The sequence below is a fragment of the Alnus glutinosa genome, chromosome 12 (genome assembly GCF_958979055.1).
Source record: "Alnus glutinosa chromosome 12, dhAlnGlut1.1, whole genome shotgun sequence".
NCBI classification, from domain to species: Eukaryota; Viridiplantae; Streptophyta; class Magnoliopsida; order Fagales; family Betulaceae; genus Alnus; species Alnus glutinosa.
Genome location: NC_084897.1, coordinates 690,340 through 710,916, shown reverse-complemented (window position 1 = coordinate 710,916; position 20,577 = coordinate 690,340). Strand labels below are relative to the sequence as shown.

The 20,577-nt window shown below is 40.1% G+C and overlaps 2 protein-coding genes across 4 annotated transcripts; both read left to right on the top strand.

Annotated features, from left to right (window-relative positions):
• The first annotated feature begins 887 nt into the window (after window positions 1-887).
• Window positions 888-16,758, top strand: LOC133851756 (uncharacterized). Of its 3 annotated transcripts, XM_062288326.1 has the most exons (7): window positions 888-1,436; window positions 2,083-2,334; window positions 3,467-3,523; window positions 13,465-14,595; window positions 14,680-15,069; window positions 16,035-16,166; window positions 16,256-16,758. In XM_062288326.1, the coding sequence occupies exons 1-7, from the start codon at window positions 1,166-1,168 to the stop codon at window positions 16,276-16,278; spliced, it is 2,256 nt and encodes a 751-aa protein (XP_062144310.1). In that variant the 5' UTR covers window positions 888-1,165; the 3' UTR covers window positions 16,279-16,758. The 3 variants fall into 3 exon arrangements, with proteins under 3 accessions (XP_062144310.1, XP_062144308.1, XP_062144309.1); XM_062288324.1 differs by having other exon boundaries at window positions 889-1,436; window positions 13,465-15,069; XM_062288325.1 differs by having other exon boundaries at window positions 890-1,436; window positions 13,465-15,069; window positions 16,306-16,758.
• A 2,417-nt stretch (window positions 16,759-19,175) lies between these two features.
• LOC133851462 (L-ascorbate oxidase-like) lies at window positions 19,176-19,671 on the top strand. The gene is made up of 2 exons (XM_062287896.1): window positions 19,176-19,463; window positions 19,576-19,671. The coding sequence occupies exons 1-2, from the start codon at window positions 19,206-19,208 to the stop codon at window positions 19,669-19,671; spliced, it is 354 nt and encodes a 117-aa protein (XP_062143880.1). The 5' UTR covers window positions 19,176-19,205.
• Window positions 19,672-20,577: the final 906 nt, after the last annotated feature.

Genomic DNA, 20,577 nt, shown 5'->3' with positions numbered 1-20,577 from the left:
ATTTGTTATTATGATTTCTTTGTTCATTTTGTTCTTATCTAGCTCTTTCTGTTTTGCCGGCTCGGTGTTTCGTGTTTTCTGTTTTAGATTTTTTTGTAGTTTAGTTTCGAAAGTCCATTAGTTAAATTTTCAAATATTAGAGGAGCGTTATTTATGACTTGTTAGCTTGGATCTACCATATTTTATTTGTTAGATGAACGTTATTGTTAAAGAGTTGTTCAACTGTGTGTTATTGTAATATTTGGAATTTATTGACAGTACTTGGTCATAATTTTTCTTAGCTTAGTGTATAGGGTGTGTTTGTACCTCTATTCACTATAACGGCTTTCAGGCTTTTTTATTAATGCAAGGTAGTTTTGGTTACCAATTAAAAAAAAAAAAAAAAAAATCCAAAACAAAAATTGAAAAATTTCTTCTAATGACTGTATTTTGTAATTTTTACACTATAGAAATAGCTAAAGAATCTGCTCACTTAAAATGGGAGCAAAATGAGATATAATTGAATAAGGACTGATTCACACTGCTTTATAATAGAACCAGGCAATATAATTGTTTGTTTGGCTTGCAATTTTAATAAGTATGATTTAAAAATGACGATTTTGAAATATGTGATTTGAAATTGTGATGTTTAAAATTGTAGTTAAGTGTTTCTCAAAATTGCAGTTTGACCTTTAAAATTTCAAATTAACTTTAAAAATTATATGTTTTCAAAATAACATCCCCTTATCTGCAATTTATAAAACACATATTTTTTTTATGTTTACAAATCGCAAATACTTCTAAAAACTTAATACCAAAAGATTCGGTTATCTAAATTTTGTTTAAAAATTAATATTAAGTATATTTTAGATATATATTCGCAGACCTAACAAGTAAATGAGGGGTCTATAACTGACTAAATCAGGAATAGCAAATACGCAGCCGTATTCCGGACGGAGGTCTTCCCGTGGGCCTGAGCCATTAGACGATGGTCCTCTTTTGAGCGCACCCTAGGTTTTTGACGAATTGAAGTAGCCTACTCTCAGTTACAAAGAACAAAAAAAGGTTTGATGAAATTGTTGCAGAGACTCCAAGGCAGACACGGCGGTAGAGAAACGAAGAATTGTGGAATCGAGCGAGTTATTGATTGATTGATGCTGTAATAAATAATTAATTGCGCGCGAGGATGGTTGGGGATGAGAGCGGAACGACGTCGTCGATGGCGGAGGCGCAGTACGTGGGGGCGAAGACGTCGGTGTGGTGGGACATAGAGAACTGCCCGGTGCCAAAGGGGTGCGACCCGAACGCGATCGCGCAGAACATAAGCTCGGCGCTCGTGAAGATGAACTACTGCGGGCCCCTCTCTATCTCCGCCTACGGCGACACCCACCGCATCCCCGCCTCCACCCAGCACGCGCTCTCCAGCACCGGCATCGCCATCAACCACGTCCCCGCCGGTACCCTTCTTTCTCTAACCCTACCGCGATACTTTTACGGAGTCTCTCAGATCTGCGATTTCTGCGTCGCTTTTTTTTCTTAATATTTGTTGGTTTAGATTTTATCTCCGCTTGTTTGGTTTTAGGTCTCGTGTTTCGTGTTCGTTTATTGGTTTGTCGGAAACTTCCTAACTGCGCTTCCGTTTCGTCTATGAATGAACTCTAATTTTTCGAATTAGGGTTGGGATTTTGTGTTCCGCGATTGTGATAATCTTCATCTTTGATTTTTGCATCGATTTTTCACTCTTTTTTTTTTTAATAAGAATTTGGTTCGTTTTCGCTGTGTTCGGTGAAGATTATTGAACTTAAGGAAGATTTGGTATTTTATTCTTATTTATGTGAATACTAATTTTGATTAGTAGGCATTAGTTAAATTTATTCCTTTTCTTGCCGTTCAGAGGTTCACGTTTTGCTTGCTTCGTGTTTTCAAGAATTGTTAATTGCACTTCCATCTTTGATTCAACGATTTTCATTTTTTTTTTTTTTTTTTTTTTTTTTTTTTTTTTTTCTGGCCAACTCTCACAAACTTATTGATGGACTACAAGATTAGATTGCGTTGTTTTTCGAAGGGTATTTGTTTTCATTGACATGTGAATGTGTGTAACAGGTGTGAAAGATGCGAGTGACAAGAAGATTTTAGTCGACATACTGTTCTGGGCAGTAGACAACCCCGCTCCCGCGAACTTTATGCTGATTTCTGCTGACAGGGATTTCTCTAATGCACTCCATCAGCTGCGCATGAGGAGGTATAATATTCTTCTAGCACAGCCGCAAAAAGCGTCTGTGCCCCTTATGTCTGCAGCAAAGACACTATGGCTTTGGACGAGCCTCTCTGCTGGAGGACCCCCGCTTTCGAGTGGTGAGTCATCACAGTTTACATACGGTTACCATACCTCTAATCATGAAACGTCACAACACCCAGTTTCTGAACCCATTCAGTTAAGCCAACCCATGACTGTAATGTCCAAGGTATTTCGTAGGAATTAAGATATGAAATTTGGATAAATAATTAATTAGAGTTAATTTAGTGTCTTTAAAATTCAAGAGAATATTTTTAGGTCCAAAGAAATGAAAATAATAGAAAAAGAAATTAGAAAAGAAATTAAAGAATAGAAAAGAAAAAGAAAAGAAAATAAAAAAATAAAAAAATAAAATAATGGTGTGGGGCGCACACCTGTGCCCCACATGCTGTTAAATGAAGGGCCACTTGGCCCTTCACAAATAAAAGAAGAAAAAAAAAAAGAAATAGGGGAAGGGTTTATCATTTTTCTCTCGAGGTTTTTTTATAGAAAAACCTTGATCCACGGAGATCCAACCGTTCAAACTCAAATCCGTCTTTGGAAACATGATCCTTACACTTGGATATACGTTTTCACCGATTGTTTTGAGGTAAAACACTAAACTCATGGTTTTGTGATTTTTGGGTAAAATCCTATAAATGAGTTTAATCCTCTATGTTCTTTAGGTATTTGGGCTTGTTGGAACTTTCTTGAGGCTATCAAAACCTTGGGTTTTAGTTTGGTGAATTTTGGGTGAGTTTCCTTCAAACCCTAACTTCTGGGTATTTGATTTTAGTTGTGTTTTGTGTAATTAACCCTTAGTGAATGCTTATGAGTTAATAACATTGTGATTGGGATAATGTTTTGTGATAATGAGCATAAGTTTGGAAACCCTAGATGGGTTAAATTAATTTGGTGGTTTTTAAGTGTTTAAAACTTAGATTGTGAATTTATGGATTAATTGAATTGGGAGTGTTTAATTAATTCCAAATTATCTATGAGTTTCATGAAAAATAGGCATTTATGGGATTAGGTCCTAAAAATAGTAATTTGTATAAATTGGAGATTTTAATTGTAAACTTAAGAGCATTTCTATGTATAGGTTTAGTTAATTAGTGGGAAAATTGTGTCATAGCCTTTGAGCGATTTAAAGTGCTAATTGTTATGGTTGTTGGTTATATAGCTAAATGGTGTATTGTGTTGTGATTATAGCGGAACATTGCGGGTCAAACCTAGGATTGTTGGAATTGGGAGTACGAGCAATCCAAGGTGAGTATTCTACTCATTGAGAATTTTTATTTTCATATATAATGGATTGCAAAATATATATTGTTTCAAAAACCTGAACCAATTGTATGTTGATTATAATTGTTTTGGTTGTTTTGAGTACTTTTGAGTATATTGAAAATACGATAATGTTTTGAAGTAGAAAATATAATATGTGGAGTTTGGAATGATTTGTATGACTGTATGTTTGGTTGGGAATTTTGTGAACTGTGATTGCATTGAAATATGATTGTGGTTTTGATGTGAGTTATAAAATTGGGAACATAATGCATACGTGCCATAAGAGCACAACTGGTTACTTACGTGCCATAAGAGTACAATCTGGTTATGTATGTGCCATAAGAGCACATATGGGTTTCTTACGTGCCATAAGAGCACAACTGGGTTCTTATGTGTCATAAGAGCACAACCTGGTTACTTGCATATGCTTACATATATTGTGATGTGATAGAATGTGTTGCATGTCTTATATGTTGTAGTTTTGCTAAATGTATTAGTTGCATGATTTAAGAAGCATCAAGTTTGAGAGTGCATAGATGATTGCATGGTCTAGATGTAGAGATACTGGTGTCTATGTAAGGCCTCGTGAGTTGTTGTTGTTCTTCAACTAAGACGTGCTTGTATATTGGAGTCTAACTCTAGTACTCGCATGATCACATTAACGTTCAAATGCAATTTGCTAAGAGGTTTAGGCCTGATATTTTTTTTTTGATAAGTAGATTTTATTGAAAAGAAAGCGTAAGGCGCTCCTATGTACACATGAAGTATACACAGGAGAACCATAGCTGACCCGAAAAACCCGAAAAAAAACCCAGGAAACAGCCCCCAAGTCAAAACTTAGAAAACAAAGAACCAACTAAAGTACTACCCGCAAAAGAAACCAAACAGCACCAAAAAGATCAAGAAAACCTGAGAACAACCCACAAAAAACCCTCAAAGCAGCCAACCCTACGACCTATTGGCCTTGTCTCTCCTACACCTCGAAGAAGCTTTGATGTCTCTATAATTTACGGAACTTTGTAGATTCTGAAGCTCCCTCTTACTCTTGCGTTTCTTGTTCTCAATCATCTCACCCCAAATCTCCCAATGCTTCTGTCTTTGTTCTTTAGTCGCACACGGATACACCTCGAAAATCTTCCCCCAGAGCTCTGCCTCGATTCTCCAACAATCCTTCTCCCAATTTTGATCGCAAACAATAGGCTGATCCTTCTTCTCTTGAAGCTTTGATACCTCCTTCCTCCACCAATAGACTGCATCTCGGACTTTCTCTCCCAAAGTCGAACCAGTGGATAAATCCGACTAGGATCTTCAGCAGACTTCTTCTCTTCTACTGGATTTGCAGAGACATGAAAAGAAGTTGCGTGGGCTTTCACAGAAGGAACCACAGTGACTAGAGAGGACGTCGGAGATGAGTTCAACTAAGAACTGACTAACAAGGAGACAGAACCCTGAGAAGCTGCCGGAGCCACCGGAAGCAACAACTCCGGTGCCGGCAGAGGAGGATGACAGAACCCAAAAGAACCCGATGACACCATACCCATACCCTCAGAAGATTCTTTAGAGGCTGGAGTCTGGCTTGAAAGCACTGTATGGACGTTGCTCGACTCACCCCCGGTGGAAGGCATAAATGACGTCGTCCCTATAACTGCCGACGACGAGGGCTCTAACCTAATGGAACCCCCAATAGAAACCGAGATCGCCGGACTCGCGCCCTCTGTGGCTACCGACGCTGCAACCTCCAAACCCCTAGGAGGAGATCAAACTAGAATCAGCCCAGATGACACCTTTGACGTCGTCTTCGGCGTTGAACTTGACGGACGGGAGACTTTAGCTTTTGGCATGAGACGAGCCACGCGGAAACCAGAAGATTTACGACTTAGCCCCGACTCGGCAAAACGGTCCAGAAGATTCCTTACGGCCTAGCCCAAAGCCAAAAAAAACCCGGTACCCAGCTTACGCCACGTCCGTAGCCTCGAACGTTCGATTTTCAAATTTGAACAAGAGGGACACTTCTTACCCTGCGGACGAAGAGGACGGTCTTTGTCCAATAGGTTGAGCTGATGCGACTCCACCAAGAAGCAATCCACTTCTGTTCTCTGTACAGACTCTGCATGCCACACCGTCGGAAGAAGATCAAGCTCACAAGGCTCCGGCAACGAAGCCCTTGACCTGGAACGACTGCCACCCATGATGGACAACTCTTTCGCAGCAATGGCCGGAACCAACCTCAAAACCTCTGCAAAAGAGGGTCTCGTTTGAGCCAAACCCAAACTCGGCTGAACAACCTTCACTTCCTTCTTCTCCGAAGAAGAGGAGGAACCACTCCCATTACCCACCAGGCCAGAGAGAAAATCAACAACCTTTCTTAGCTCATCAGAGAATTTGATCCAACCCCACCCTCCACGACCCTCGGGGATAACAATGAACCCTTTCCGACCACCCAACTCGAATGAAGAAACCTCTAAAAAGTGCCCATCTTTGTTCCCACCTCTTCGAGCAATCAGAAGTTTCAATCCCTCTCTGAACGAATTTACAATTTCTTGCTCTTCCGGTAAATCCAACAACACTTCCAACATCGACGCAAGCCATTCGGAGCTCTAACAATTCAATATGACCACTCCCAGAAATTTTTTCCTCTTCTCCTCCACCCTCAGCGCCAACGCCCCAGCCAAAACAGAGAAAGCAAAAGACTTCGACTCCACTAAAAATTTCTTATCCATCTCACAACACCCTCGGAGCACCGACGACCAAGCCAAATCAAAAATTACATCGCCGGAAAAAGAACCACCCAAACCAAAGAGCACGCTGACAGACTCCCCAGCGAGAGTCACACCCCAACAGACCGACAAAATGGAAACTCACCTTAGGCCTGATATTATTGGATGCTAATGTCTATGTAAGGCCTCGCGAGTTGTCGTCGTTCTTTAGTTAAGACGTGCTTGTATACTGGAGTCTAACTCTAGTACTCGCATGATCACATTGACGTTTAAAGGCAATTTGCTAAGAGGTTTAGGCTTAGTGTTGCCTATTTCTAGTAATGTGGATGTCTTAGCATCAATAAACCAAATGTCATTATTTAAGCTTAAGGGTTATATGCATGCGAATGCCTTTGCGTGTATGTAAACCTAAGCAAGCAAACCACAAAGTATTATCGTAGGTGAGGTCGTACGTAGTTGTTTTTACAACAGAACTTCTATGTATTATCTCAGCTTCTATGTTTTTCACCATAACATCCAACCACTTTTTCACCCTTTCAATTTTCAAAAACACTTTTCGAATAATTTACCAAACAAGTTTTCAACCCCAGAAAGAGATCTTAGAAGCTACTGGATCTCTCTCTCTCTCTCTCTCTCTCTCTCTCTCTCTCTCTCTCTCTCTCTCTCTCTCTCTCTCTCTCTCTCTCTCTTTCGAGCTATGGAGAGGTGGTGTTGCGTGGAGGCCAAGACTTTTGTGTTCACGGTGGTAGAAGGAGCCTTGGTGGTGAGATTGGAAGAAAGGAGGAAGTATTTCTTTGGGCTGGTTCTTCTTAGTGCTCAAAGCATAGGGTGGTTGGCTTCGACGATGTAGAACTTGCAGTGGTTTCCGGGGGAGGACTTTATCAGGTCCTTCAGGGAGGGGTCTAAGGTACTCATCGTTAGACGAGGTGGTAACACAGCTGGAAGGTTTCTTGAAGTGGCAGTCTATGGTGCGGGCGGGCGGTAGGTCGGAGAGGAATTATTTTCATTTCAGAAGGTCATGATGGGAGGGGCTGGAGGAGTTTTGTCCTTGAGTTGGGTAAGATCAATGCATTCCTTAAAGTCCCGCTTAGGCTTAGAGTGGTTCGTCTTGCTCCAGCTCGAGAGAAGACAAGGAGGAACGGTGATGGCGCGCTTGGAGGTTTGACCCGGTTGGGTCTGCTAGATCATTTAGCAAAGATGGTGCGCCTTCCTTCGTAGAAGTTTTGCATTCAGGTCCCAGCCGCTTGGAGGTGGAGAGGACGCCGTCTCAACCAACGGTTCCTTTGGCTAAGGATCGTGGTGAATGGCCGGAGGAGTAGAAGCTGCCGATTGCGATATCGTGTGGTTCAAAAATTAAAATGTGAATTCTCAAGTGAATCCTTTGGGTAAGGGCCATTGTAACCGTTGTGGTTCAGAATTTGTGAAGGCTGAGATGGTTTCTGCTGCTCGAGACAAGACAGGTTGCTTCTATGGTGATAGTTTTGCAGGAAATCAGCTGACAAGAGAGAAGAACACGCATTCCTCTCTTTTGATTTGGAAAAGCCAGCTGGAGAAGTTGAAGGCTGATGTGGATCAAGCTTTTAGCAGGGTTTGTGAAGGGCTTCTTGAGTTTGGGCTTGGCTTTAAGCCCAATGTTAATGGGCGGAAGAGAAAGAATAAACTTAAGAAAAAAAGGAGGATTCGTTGGGTTTAGAAAGATCCGAAGCCCAACGCTTATGTCCTGAAAGATTCGGTAGTGCTTCCTGTGGAGGGTTTGTCGCCGGCGAAGGGCATTGGTGGTTCAGATAAGTCTCCGGTAGCACTAGAGATCTCCGGTGGGTTGGGTTTTCCGTCGTCCTATACCCTTGCTCCGGGGAGCCAGCTTTCCGTTTGCTCTTCTAGTTCTGAGCGGGGTTCACGGCTAGATTTTGTTGAAGTGCTTTTGGAGGGAGAAACGGGTCCGTTTGAGAAGATGGGTCTGTCTTCAAAGCTGCCAGAGGTCGCCGGAGGTCCACCTTTCGCCCTTGGAAGTCCTTGTACCAGTAACCGTTTCTCCCTTTTCGGTTATGAGTTTGGGCCAGTTTTGCCCATCCCTGTTCCGGAGGTTTTTCCCAAAGACCCGGTTGTTTCTATTTCGAGGGATTCAGTTGATGTGCCGACTGTTTGGGCTGGTTCAGGTCCTTTGGACTCTTTGGTTCCTTCGAGTCTTCCTTCGTCGGATCCTACGTTGACCCACAGCCCCTCTTTTGGTTCAGGACTCAGGAATGGGATGGAACTTGCTTTAATCCCAGAGGAAGAGCCTGGACCTTTGTTTTTTCTGGTAAGAAGTCTCCAGGGGGTTTTTCAAAGGCGGTTCTAGCGCATAGCCACTCGGTGGGGATTACATGCGATGGCTATGAAGGTCAGCTTTCAGCTGTGTTTGAGGCTATCATCGACAGTAATGATAAAAAGGTAGCGGGTTTTAGCTCGAGTTTGAGCATCAAAGGTACGAGGGAATTAAACAGATTAGCATGTTCTGTTAATTATGACGCGCATAGTGGCAGCACCTCTCGTGTTAGGTGCAAAGGTAAGGCTCTTGGAGGTTTATTATGAAGCCCAAAATCCTTTCTTGGAATGTCAGAGGGTTAAACGAGGGTGAAAAGCGGTTGAAAGTCAGAAACTTAATAAGGCAATGGAAGACATATTATTTGCTTGCAAGAAACTAAACTGGAATTTATTTCTAACAGTATAGTGAGAAGTCTGTGGGGTTGTCACTTTGTTGATTGGTACTGTTTAGCCTCTCGCGGGGCCTTTGGTGGTATTTTGATTATGTGGGATAGAAGGATTGTAGAGAAGATTGATGTGTATGTGGGTGAGTTTGTTGCCTGTTCTTTTAGAAGCGTTGCTGATGACTTCTCTTGGGCGTTCGCTGGGGTCTACGGTCCTAACATTGACTCTCTTAGAAGTTCTCTCTGGGGTGAGTTGGCTGGCCTTTCTTTTTGGTGGGAGTTGCCTTGGTGCATTGGGGGTGACTTCAATGTCACACGCTTTCCTGCTGAAAGATCTAGAGACGCTCGTCTTAACGCTGCTATGATGGAATTTTCGGACTTTATTTTCGAGCAGGGTCTTATGGATCTTCCTCTTGCAGGAGGGCCATTTACATGGTCTATTAATAAGGAGATTCCCTCTTGGTCTCGCCTTGATAGATTTCTTGTTTCTCCAGATTGGGAAGTCAAGTTTCCAGGTACTCTACAGAAAAGGCTTCCAAGACTGTTTTCTGATCATTTTCCTATTCTTCTTGATTGTGGTGGCGTTCATTGGGGTTCCAGACCGTTCAAGTTCGAGAGTATGTGGTTGAAGGCTGAAGGGTTAGTGGATAGGGTGCGTCTTTGGTGGGAGTCTTATCGCTTTCAAGGCTCGCCCAGCTTTATCTTCTCTCTAAAGCTTAAGGCTTTAAAGAATAATCTCAAAAGATGGAACGAACAGGAGTTTGGTAATGTGGAGCTCCGCAAAAGAATGCATATGGAAGAATTGTGTGCTCTTAATAGTTTGGAGGAACAACGTGGTTGTACTCTCGAAGAAAAGGTAAGGAAATGTGGGGTCATCAGAGATCTGGAGAATTCTATTTTACAGGAGGAGATTAACTGGAGACAGAAGTCTAGGGTTCTTTGGCTTAAAGAGGGTGATAAATGCACTAAATTCTTTCATCGGGTAGCCAACTCGAATAGGAGGTCCAATTCCATAGAGTCACTCTCAATTAATGGCTCTACTTCTTCATATCAGCAGGTTATTAGGGATCATATTGCTCAATTTTATAAGTCTCTTTTTGCAGAACCTTTATGTTGGAGGCCTAGGATGGATAACCTTGCTTTTGACTCTTTGGATGTGGGTGAAGCCTCTTCCTTAGAACTTCCTTTTGAGGAAATGGAGGTTTTAGAGGTGGTTAAAGGGTTGAATCGTGATAAGACTCTAAGCCCTGATGGGTTCACTCTTGTGTTCTTCCAAGACTGTTGGGATGTGATCAAGACTGATCTCATGGGGGTTTTTCAGGACTTTCACACTCGTAGCAGGTTTGTCAAAAGCATTAATGCCACTTTCATTTAATTCCGAAGAAGCTTGGGGCTGTGGATCTTAAAGATTTTCGGCCTATTAGTCTTGTAAGTGGCGTTTACAAGATCATTGTAAAAGTTCTTGCTAATAGACTCAAGGGTTGTGGAGAAGATTATCTCGAATCCTCAAAATACTTTTGTGATAGGAAGGCAAATTCTTGATTCTGTTCTTATAGCTAATGAGTGTTTGGATAGTCGCATCAAGTCAGGTGATCCAGGGTTACTTTGTAAACTGGATATTGAGAAGGCTTATGATCATGTTAACTGGGATTTCTTATTGTATATGTTGAGAAAATGTGGCTTTGGGGAGAGATGATGTTCTTGGATAGCGCATTGTATCTCTTCGGTGCGTTTCTTTGTTTTGGTGAATGGCACCTCTTCTAGTTTTTTCAGCAGCTCTCGTGGTCTTAGACAGGGTGACCCTCTGTCGCCTTTCTTATTTGTCATCGTGATGGAGACCCTTAGTAAGTTGTTCTCTATTACTGTTCAAAGGGGTTTTCTCTCTGGCTTCTCTGTGGGCTTTGGCAGCAATGGAGTGATTAACATTTCTCATTTGTTATTCGCAGACGATACTTTAGTTTTTTGCGGGGCTAATCCTGATCATCTTCTCTATCTTCGTATGTTATTACTGTCCTTTGAAGCTGTTTCAGGTTCGAAGATTAATTTGGACAAGTCAGTTTTGGTTCCTATGGGTCATGTGGATAATATGGATGATTTGGCTGGCATCTTGGGCTGTTTCTTCTCTTCCTTTGAAGTACCTTGGACTTCCGTTGGGGGCCCCTTTTAAGGCTAAGTCCAGCTGGGATGAGGTACTTGGTAAGATTGAGAGGCGGTTGACTAGCTGGAAGCGGCTGTATTTGTCGAAGGGTGGCAGAGTTACCCTTATAAAAAGCACTCTGTCTAATCTTCCTACGTACTTCCTTTATCTATTCCCTATTCCCTATTCCCTCCAGTGTTGCTAGTCACATAGAGAAGCTACATCAAGATTTCTTGTGGGGAGGTATAGGTAAAGAATTTAAATTTCATCTGGTTAATTGGTCTAAGGTTTGTTCTCCTATTTCAAATGGTGGTTTGGGCATCTGGAATTTGAGGATCTTCAATAAGGCTCTTTTAGGGAAGTGGTTGTGGCGTTATGCCCATGAGAGAGAGGCTTGGTGGAAATCTGTTGTGGATGCAAAGTATGGTTTTACTAGGGCTGGTTGGTGTTCTTTAGACCCCTTTGGGTCACACGGAGTGGGGCTTTGGAAGAATATTAGAAGGGGTGGAGTTTGCTTTGTAGCCATACCAAACTCATTTTGGGAAATGGATCTAGGATCCGTTTTTGGGACGATGTGTGGTGTGGCGAGGTGCCCTTTAAGGTAGCTTTCCCAGTTTTATATGACATAGCACGTGACAAGGATGCAATTGTTGCAGACCATTTGGTTGTGGGGAGCGGGTCCTATCAGTGGGATATTAACTTCTTTCGAGCGGCCCATGACTAAGAGGTGGATATTTTGGCCTACTTTTTCTCTTTGCTGTACTCAACTAGAGTGGATGATGATGGGGAAGACCGGCTCTGGTGGTCTCCTTTTCATAAAGGAAAATTTGATGTTAGATCTTTCTACGAGGTTCTTGCTTGCAAAGAGGATATTCATTTTCCCTGGAAAAGTATATGGCGGACTAAGGTTTCTTTGAAAGTGGCTTTCTTTGCTTGGACGGCAGTGCAAGGGAAGATCCTCACGTTAGACAATCTCAGAAAGAAACGTGTCATCGTGATTGATAGATGTTGCATGTGCAAAATGAATGGGGAGTCTGTGGACCATCTTCTTCTCCATTGCGAGGTTGCATGCGCTCTATGGAACGCCATCTTCGGTCGCATCAGTCTGTCTTGGGTTATGCCTCTTCGGGTGGTAGATTTATTCGCTTGCTGGTGGACGGGTGGTCGCTCTTGGAGTGCGGTCGTGTGGAAGATGGTCCCTTGTTGCCTTTTGTGGTGCTTGTGGAGGGAACGCAATGTAGATAGTTCGAGGACAAAGAAAGAACCATTGAGGAACTCATTTCCTTTTTTCTTTCATTCTTTGTACTCTTGGTCGGCTTTGTTCCTCGCACCTTTAGTGTTTAGTTTTAATGATTTCCTTGTTTTGTTTTCTTCTTCCTCTTAGATGCCTTTCTTGTATACTTCATGTGTACTTAATTGCGCTTTGCGCTTTTTAATGATATTTCTCTTATAAAAAAGAAGAAGAAGTATTATCTCAGTTGTATAGTATGCTTTAAATGTTTTATATTAGTCGGTGTTTACTACATCAGCTATGGAGGTTTTCAAATAAAAGTTTATGAAATTGTTAACTGTTATAGTGCTCGCAAGATTATAAAGGAAAAGTTGGTTCTTTGCGAAAACTCAGTCAGTTTAATATCACTGAGGTCTCGGTATTATATACCGAGACGATGAACTCATTCTTTCACCTGTGCGGATGCGGCAACCCTCACAACCGTACAAACTCTGATGCTGTGACTGCAGGTACTCCTGAGCTAGATAATGACCCAATGGCCTTATATTTGGGGTATTACGATTGAAGCCCATAGTGACAATCGTAATGTTTTGGACTACGGAGTCCTCTATCTTTTGGTTATCATTTATATATGGCTTATGACGCATGTGTCACGTATTTTTGTATAGCTATTCTTTTGTAATTTAAACAGATAGACATGGGTAATTGACTCTTTTGTATGGACCATAGACTATTCATAGATGTGCTTTCCGTTATGACTGATTGGTATCATGATATATTCCGCTGTGTTAGATGTTACTTTGAATATCAAGTACAAGTTATGGAACGTGTACATTATATTGGCTGAGCGACAAGTAGTCGTGTCACTGTGAGGATCTATTTTACGCTTTATGCATATTTTCATTAAAAAAAAAGGGTCGTCACAGCAAATGGTATCAGAGCAGTTAGTTCTATAGTTGATTAGGAAAAGCGAAAAGCGGAAACTTAGGAAATGCCTTAAAGTATAGGAATACAAGGAGCCTTAGGAAATTAAAAGCTTTAACTCAGACAAGGGAAATGTTTAGGGTTCTTGAGAATATGCATTGCATTGATATTGTGATGCATCTAGTTTTTCTTGTACAGTGTTGCTTATGTGGCATTTCCTTGTGCAGACAAAAGTATGCCGCCTAGACAACGCAGAGTTCCGCGTCGCTATAGGGATAAGGAATCAGCATGCGGTAGTGGCAGTGAAGCACCTCCACCTCTATCTCCACCTCCACCCCCACCTCCTCCTCCGCCTCTTCCACCCCAAATGCCTGACTTCGGGCTATTTTGGGAAGCTCTTATGGCTGCTGTGCCTAGGGCAGCTGAGCGAGCTCCAGTTGTAAGTTGTACACCAGCTCAATTCCTCGGACTCCATCCTCCTGAGTTCCATGGAGATGAGGGAGCTATAGCTGCGAATGATTGGCTTACTTCTTATGAGGGGTTAGCCGAAAGAGCTAAGTGTACCGACGAACAAAAAGTTGAGTACGCTAGTCTTGTGTTTCGAAGTGAAGCACAACAGTGGTGGAAATCCAAGAGACTACATCTTGTAACAGAATATGGACAGGGAGTTCCCATTCCGTGGAGACGCTTCAAGCGAGAGTTTAATAATCGTTTCTTCCCTCTTGCTCAAAGGCAACAATGTGCGAGGGACTTCCTAGAGCTCAAACAGGGGTCCATGTCCGTGGAGCAATATTCAGCAGAATTTTTGAGGCTATCCAAGTATGTTCCATATCTCATTCCCGATGAAGGGACCAAGGTTGAGAAGTTTCGGGGTGGCTTAGCGCTACAAATCCTTGAGCGAATCATTTCCGTAAAGGTGGCTGATTATTCTGAGATGGTGCATGTTGCCACCATGGCTGAGATAGGGATTAAGACGGCACCAGCAGATTCCATGAGTAGAAAACGGTCCACGTCTGTGGGGACCTCCTCCGCACCACCGCCCAAGAAGCAAGCTACCAGTGGTAGCTCAGGATCACAGGGAAGGAGAAAGATTCAAGTTAGCCAGGGTAGTGCCAGTTGCCCACGATGCAGTAAATGCAAGAAGATGCATACAGGAGAGTGTAGAATGGGGTCAAATTCATGCTTCAAATGTGGCAAAGTGGGCCACTTTGCTAGAGATTGCCCACAGACAGGTTCCAGTAAAGGACAAGGGTCTCAAGCTAGTGTCAATCAACCTATGCCTACAGTTCCAGCCAAGGTATACACTATCACCCCAGAGAATGTCCTAGCTGAGGACAATGCTACCGATGTGGTCACAGGTACGATTCCATTGCTTGGTAGAGTTGCTTGTGTATCGACTGATTATTCTGAGATGGTGCATGTTGCCACCATGGCTGAGATAGGGATTAAGACAGCAGCAGCGGATTACATGAGTAGAAAACAGTCCACGTTTGTGGGGACCTCCGCACCACAGCCCAAGAAGCAAGCTACCAGTGGTAGCTCAGGATCACAGGGAAGGAGAAACATTCAAGTCAGCCACGGTAGTGCCAGTTACCCACGATGCAATAAATGTGGGAAGTTGCATACAGGAGAGTGCAGAATGGAGGCAAATACATGCTTCAAATGTGGCAAAGAGGGCCACTTTGCCAGAGATTGCCCACAGACAGGTTCCAGTAGAGGACAAGGATCTCAAGCCAGTATCAATCAGCCTAGGCCTACAGTTCCAGCCCGGATGTATGCTATCACCCCAGAGAATGTCCTAGCCGAGGACAATGCTATCGATGTGGTCACAGGTATGATTCCATTGCTTGGTAGAGTTGCTTGTGTATTGTTTGATCCGGGTGTTATACACTCGTTTTTTTTTTTGATAAGTAAGATGCAATTTTATTGAAAAAGCGTAAGGTGCCCCTCCGTACATAGGTAGTATACAAAGAGCACTTACAAACCCAAAACCCTCTCACAATTGTTTGCCCAAATTGCAAGCAATATGGACAGTTGAAACAAGTGGTTAAAAAAAAAAAATTGAAGATGTCTCTTGTCTGACTTTTTAAAGTAAATGATATACGTCACTCTTTTGTCATTGTGTATTTTACAAAAAATAATATAGTATCACTATTAAATTTTGATAAATAATAATTTTAGAAATCACATCTTTCTTAGAAAGATAAAAAAGTGGCAAACGTATAACTTCTAGAAGACGTGAGTTCCTAACGTTTAAAATTTATGAAATCATTAATACCCCTATGATTTAAAATCAATCAAATTATTATTTATGTTTTGTTATTAACTATAATACGTACGTGTAAAAGATTATGTCATACCCGATGTAACAGTTGAACGAATACAAAAATGTCGTTCTAACTTGACTAGACATAAATTAGCTACAAATTAGTTTGTAACTAATTATTACGAATTAGTCTAATAAAATGATATGTGTCACAATAGACAATATCTATATAGTTTGTTATAATATTTTTTGTCACAATAGACTATAGCATTGGTCCAATCGAATACGGGTCCAAAATGGGTAGTTGTGTTTTGGATTGGGTAAGCCTCTTTCGTTCAAAAAATGAAACGTTTTTTAAAAAGTTCTTTCAGACTTTTTTTTTTTTTTTTATTTTTTTTTTATTTTTTTATTTTTATTTTTTTATTTTTTATAGACAAAAACTCTACTTTCTCAATGCAATTCCAAACAACAAATAACGTATTTTTTTAAAATGCTGAGCCTGAACTCTTGGTTTGTCTCTCTTTTGGGCAGGGAATTCAAGGTGGGTTGATGCCATGGAATGGTCTGGACAGAAACAGTTCAGGCCAACCGCAACCGTTCCATTTTTAGTTGATGGTGCAGAAGCTGGATTGCTAAAGAGCCATTGGCCTCAGTTTCCTCAAGGTCTCTCTCTCTCTCTCTCTCTCTCTCTCTCTCTTTCTCCCTCCCGTATTCTAACTTAAGCAACAACACTGGTCCTAACAATATTGCAGGTCCCTCCCGTATTCTAACTTAAGCAACACTGGTCCTAACAATATTGCAGGTCCATGATGCTGGTCATATAGTTCCAATGGATCAGCCGAAAGCTTCATTAGAGATGCAAGGGAAACTTGCCATGACTGAGATAGAAGATAGGGTTGCTCCCAAGTGATGGCCTCGGTGAAGCCAACATCCTCTTCTTGAGCATATGTCTAAATTATTTCAATTTTGTGGATTTCAGAATTGGTTTCCGGGCTTGTTTTAAACGACAACTGAAAGATTTTCTTTGTCAAATGGGAGTTCAATGAAGGATGGTAAACTGATCTGTTGACCCAGCTTGCATCTTGTAGCTGTATATTATTTATTTATTTCTCTTAAATGCTTCTGCTCGTGCATCTCCATCTTTTTCCCTCTTGCAATGATATGACACTGACAATGATGCTGATGGTGATTGAATCAGTTATATGTATATTCGTATCTATTATTTGTGTAATAAAATTCCGTTCAACTTGTTTCATTGTTGTTTGAGGGGGTTGCTAACGGGTCAGTGGTCCATTTATATTCATCCTGCAAACTTTATGTGAGGTCATAGATCCTGCCATGTATATTGATCCAAAGATCTTGTGTTAGAAGCATTCTGACGTGGGCTTGCATGAACTTATTCTTATTAAACAGAAAATCCCTCTCTGTCTGTCTGTCTAACAATTTAACGTGAGAGAGAGAGAGAGAGAGAGAGAGATAACAATTTAACTTGAGAAATTTAACCAACGCCTTAATGGGTTGGCAATGTTTTTCACGTGACAGAATTACATGTTAACGACCGCACTTCAACGTATTTAAGCCAAAAACAGGAAAACTTCAACCCCACATATAATCACGTTTGGATGAGGTAACACTCTCAACCTTCCCCACGTTCAGCCTACCAAAAACGAATTTAATATCCGTATCCATCTACCTACACCAATAGATACTTTCCGTTGAATCAAAAAAAAAAAAAAAAAAAAAAAAAAAAAAAAAAAAAAATTAGATACTTTCCGTCCAATCCTTATTTTATATATTTCAAAAGGTTGCCCACAGAAATTTGCCCATGAAATGTCTTTGACCCTTGCTAATTGAATATGAACTTTTTTTTTTTTTTTTTTTTTTTTTTTTTTTTATAGTTTAAATTAAATTTTACCAAATGATAAATGTGTTGTCACCCTGTTTAAAATTTTTAAATAACATTTAATTTATTTAAACAAAACCCAGATGGTGAAATGGTGAAATCCTGAAATATGGAAAGGATCCTATTCCTTATTTTTTTTTTTTTTCTTTTTGAAGGAGGAGAAGATCATATTCCATTGCTAATAATAATTTTTAAAATGGAAAATTTCACTTACCACCCTCCATCTTTCATCATTTTTTTACAATCATATCATTAAACCTTTAAAAGTATCAATTTAAGGTCAAGCACTGCTCAAGAAACATCATGACTTAGCATTTTGCATTTGTTCCAATTCTCCCCAAGTCAGACCTCGAGTTACACAAAAGGTGAAGGCTCTGCTTTGATGAATCTATTTCTGTTGCTTTGATAGAACTGTGTATTATTCTCCTGGAAGAGATTGAACTTCAGCCCTTTAATCGCTTTGGCAGAACTTATTTCGCCCTCGTGACTTACTTAATAGACCAGAAGGATCAAAACGGATGATATTTTCAATATATTCTAGATGCATAGTCCAGCCCAATGGTTGGGTTGTTACACGGGCATGCTGGGCCGGATTGGAGCTAAGACCAAGCTGATTGGAAATCTGAATTTTCCGGTCCTAGCCAAATCCAAAACAGGTCAACTCAGGAATAGGAGAAATTGAGAAAGCAGTGAATCCGGGTTTCATTTGGTAATTCAAGAACCTGGCATTTTTATTTTTAGCATTTACATTAGTTTACTAGGTTTTTTTAGAGTAAATGCTAGAGTGTGGCTCGGGCAAGTAGGCTTCACAAGGCTCTCTCCCAATTGTTTGTCCAAATTACAAGCACTATGGACAACCAATTACATTATATCTTAATCTCACGTCCGGAGACTTTATATTCTTGCATTCTCTTCGTCTATAACTCATTTTCCGCCCTCTCACCCTTCTCGAAACTCCTCAAATATAATGAAAATATAATAAATATTTGGGAATTTTACACACGAGCCAAATGTTAAAAAATATTTTTCGAACCATTTTTAAGGTAGTAAACAAACAATGAAAAATTGTCTTTTTTTTCTTCCTAAATATATATAGTCACAAACACACAAACATATATATATATATATTCATGTTCAAATTTTTAGATATTACATTACATTGTAACTTCTATTCAAATTTAATATTTTAAAAATCTTATTACTAACTTTATGTTTTATTTGCATTTTTGTATATTAAATTTGATGTTAATTAGATGTCATTCGTTATGAATGTGTATATGCTAGAATTTAAACATAAAAAATGAAAGCTTCAAATATTTTAGGAAATAAAATGATAATAATTATTATCTGTCATCATGTGGAAAATCATGAAAATTATAAATGAAGAAAAGTTGGGACTCCTAAACGTGGGAGGAAGGACCCAAAATTCAGAACAATCTTCTTGCTTGCATCACAAATTTGCTGAATGAATAAAGAAGAGAGATTCAAAGATGCTCCCCATAATCCAAGAATGCTTGCCAAAATAATGGAGATTGTGTGTATCTCGGGAACGACGGCAGGGTCTGTTCAGCATCTCAGTTCAATATATATCTAAAATAACTTCCATGATTCCATCCATATATATATATATATATATATATATATATAACAGAGAAGTTGCATACAACATCAGGCAGAGATCAGAGAAAAACCTCCTTCAGCCCCTTTAAGCTCATTAGTCAAGACTTTTTTTTCTGAGCTCCCACTTGATTAGCACAACCAAGAAATTGTTGAAATATTGCAATACAGAAGAATTATATATGTTGAAGCTGCTGGCTTTGTGTCTCTTAACTTCTTTGATGTATGTTCAAATTGCTGAGGCCGGAATTCGGTATTACAAATGGGAGGTAAAGTATGAGTACAAGTCCCCTGATTGCTATAAGAAGCTAGCTATCACCATCAATGGCAGAACTCCAGGACCCACAATCTTGGCCCAGAAAGGCGACACCGTCATTGTCGAGGTCAAGAACAGCCTTATGCTAGAGAACCTTGCAATCCATTGGCATGGAATCCGACAGGTAAATACAGCTCAAGTTCCATTTTCCTTCTTGAAACAGATTCGATATCTTTGTATTCAATCATGTATTATACTTTACTTCAACGCATATTCTTTTGTTTGATTTGCAGCAGATTGGATCACCTTGGGGTGATGGAACAGAGGGGGTGACCCAATGTCCAATATTTCCTGGAGATTCCTTCAAATACGAGTTTAAAGTTGATAATTAAAATAGAAAGAGTTAATTTTTGAAGCTAAAATGAGTAAAAAATCTAGTGAACAGATGTAAATGCTAAAAATAAAAATAAATGCTAAAAGTCATAGTGACAGATCAGGCCAGAACAGCCGGATCTGGCCAGAAAATTCCGGCCAGATCCGTACGTGCCAAATACCAAATAATGCTTTAAGCGAAAAATATTTTTCAGAAAAATCACTTCTCAGAAATCATTTTACGACGGAAACCATTTTACGTCGAAACAAACGAAGCATTAGTGGCAAAGCTGAATTTCTCCCTTTTTTTCATTTTTTTTTTTTTTTTAATAATATAGATTGCGGAGCTGAATTTCTTAATCAGTACTTAAATGAGACAGACATGCATTAATTTACTTTACTACCCACCTTGATGATTTGTTGCAAATTGCATCTCTATTCCATCCTCTGAAAGCTGAACATGACATCGGCGTTGTTTCTGCTAGGCAATTCATTTATTAGTTTGGTAAGAAAAACAGAAAAAGAGACAGAGACAGAGACCGAGACAGAGAGAGGGAGATCACATCAAGATATATATTTTAACTTAAGGCCTCGTTTGGAAATCTCCTTGCCCTCCTCTTTTCTTGAGTTTATTTTTGAATGATTGAAAATTAAAATTGATGTAATATAAAGTTGATATAATTTATATGGAAAAGTGAAAAAAAAAATTTATATTATAGTGAATTTTTTATTTAAGAAGTAATAAGAAAGTGTTGATGTGATATAAAAAGTGAAAAAAATTAAAAATGTTTTGAAGTTAATATTTTTTTTAAGAGAAGTAAAGGGAAGGGGAGAGGAGGGAAAAGTGGCTTTCGAACGGAGCCCTAAACAATTTAACCAACCCATTTAGATGTATATTCGCAGACCTAACAAGTAAATGAGGGGTC

Coding starts and splice junctions, on each gene's coding strand:
- LOC133851462 (XM_062287896.1), top strand. CDS start 19,206: ATGTTGAAGCTGCTGGCTTTGTGTCTCTTAACTTCTTTGATGTATGTT. Junction 19,464..19,575: donor ATTGGCATGGAATCCGACAG/GTAAATACAGCT, acceptor GATTTGCAGCAG/ATTGGATCACCTTGGGGTGA.
- LOC133851756 (XM_062288324.1), top strand. CDS start 1,166: ATGGTTGGGGATGAGAGCGGAACGACGTCGTCGATGGCGGAGGCGCAG. Junction 3,524..13,464: donor GGGAGTACGAGCAATCCAAG/GTGAGTATTCTA, acceptor TTCCTTGTGCAG/ACAAAAGTATGCCGCCTAGA. Junction 15,070..16,034: donor TGCTATCGATGTGGTCACAG/GTATGATTCCAT, acceptor TCTTTTGGGCAG/GGAATTCAAGGTGGGTTGAT.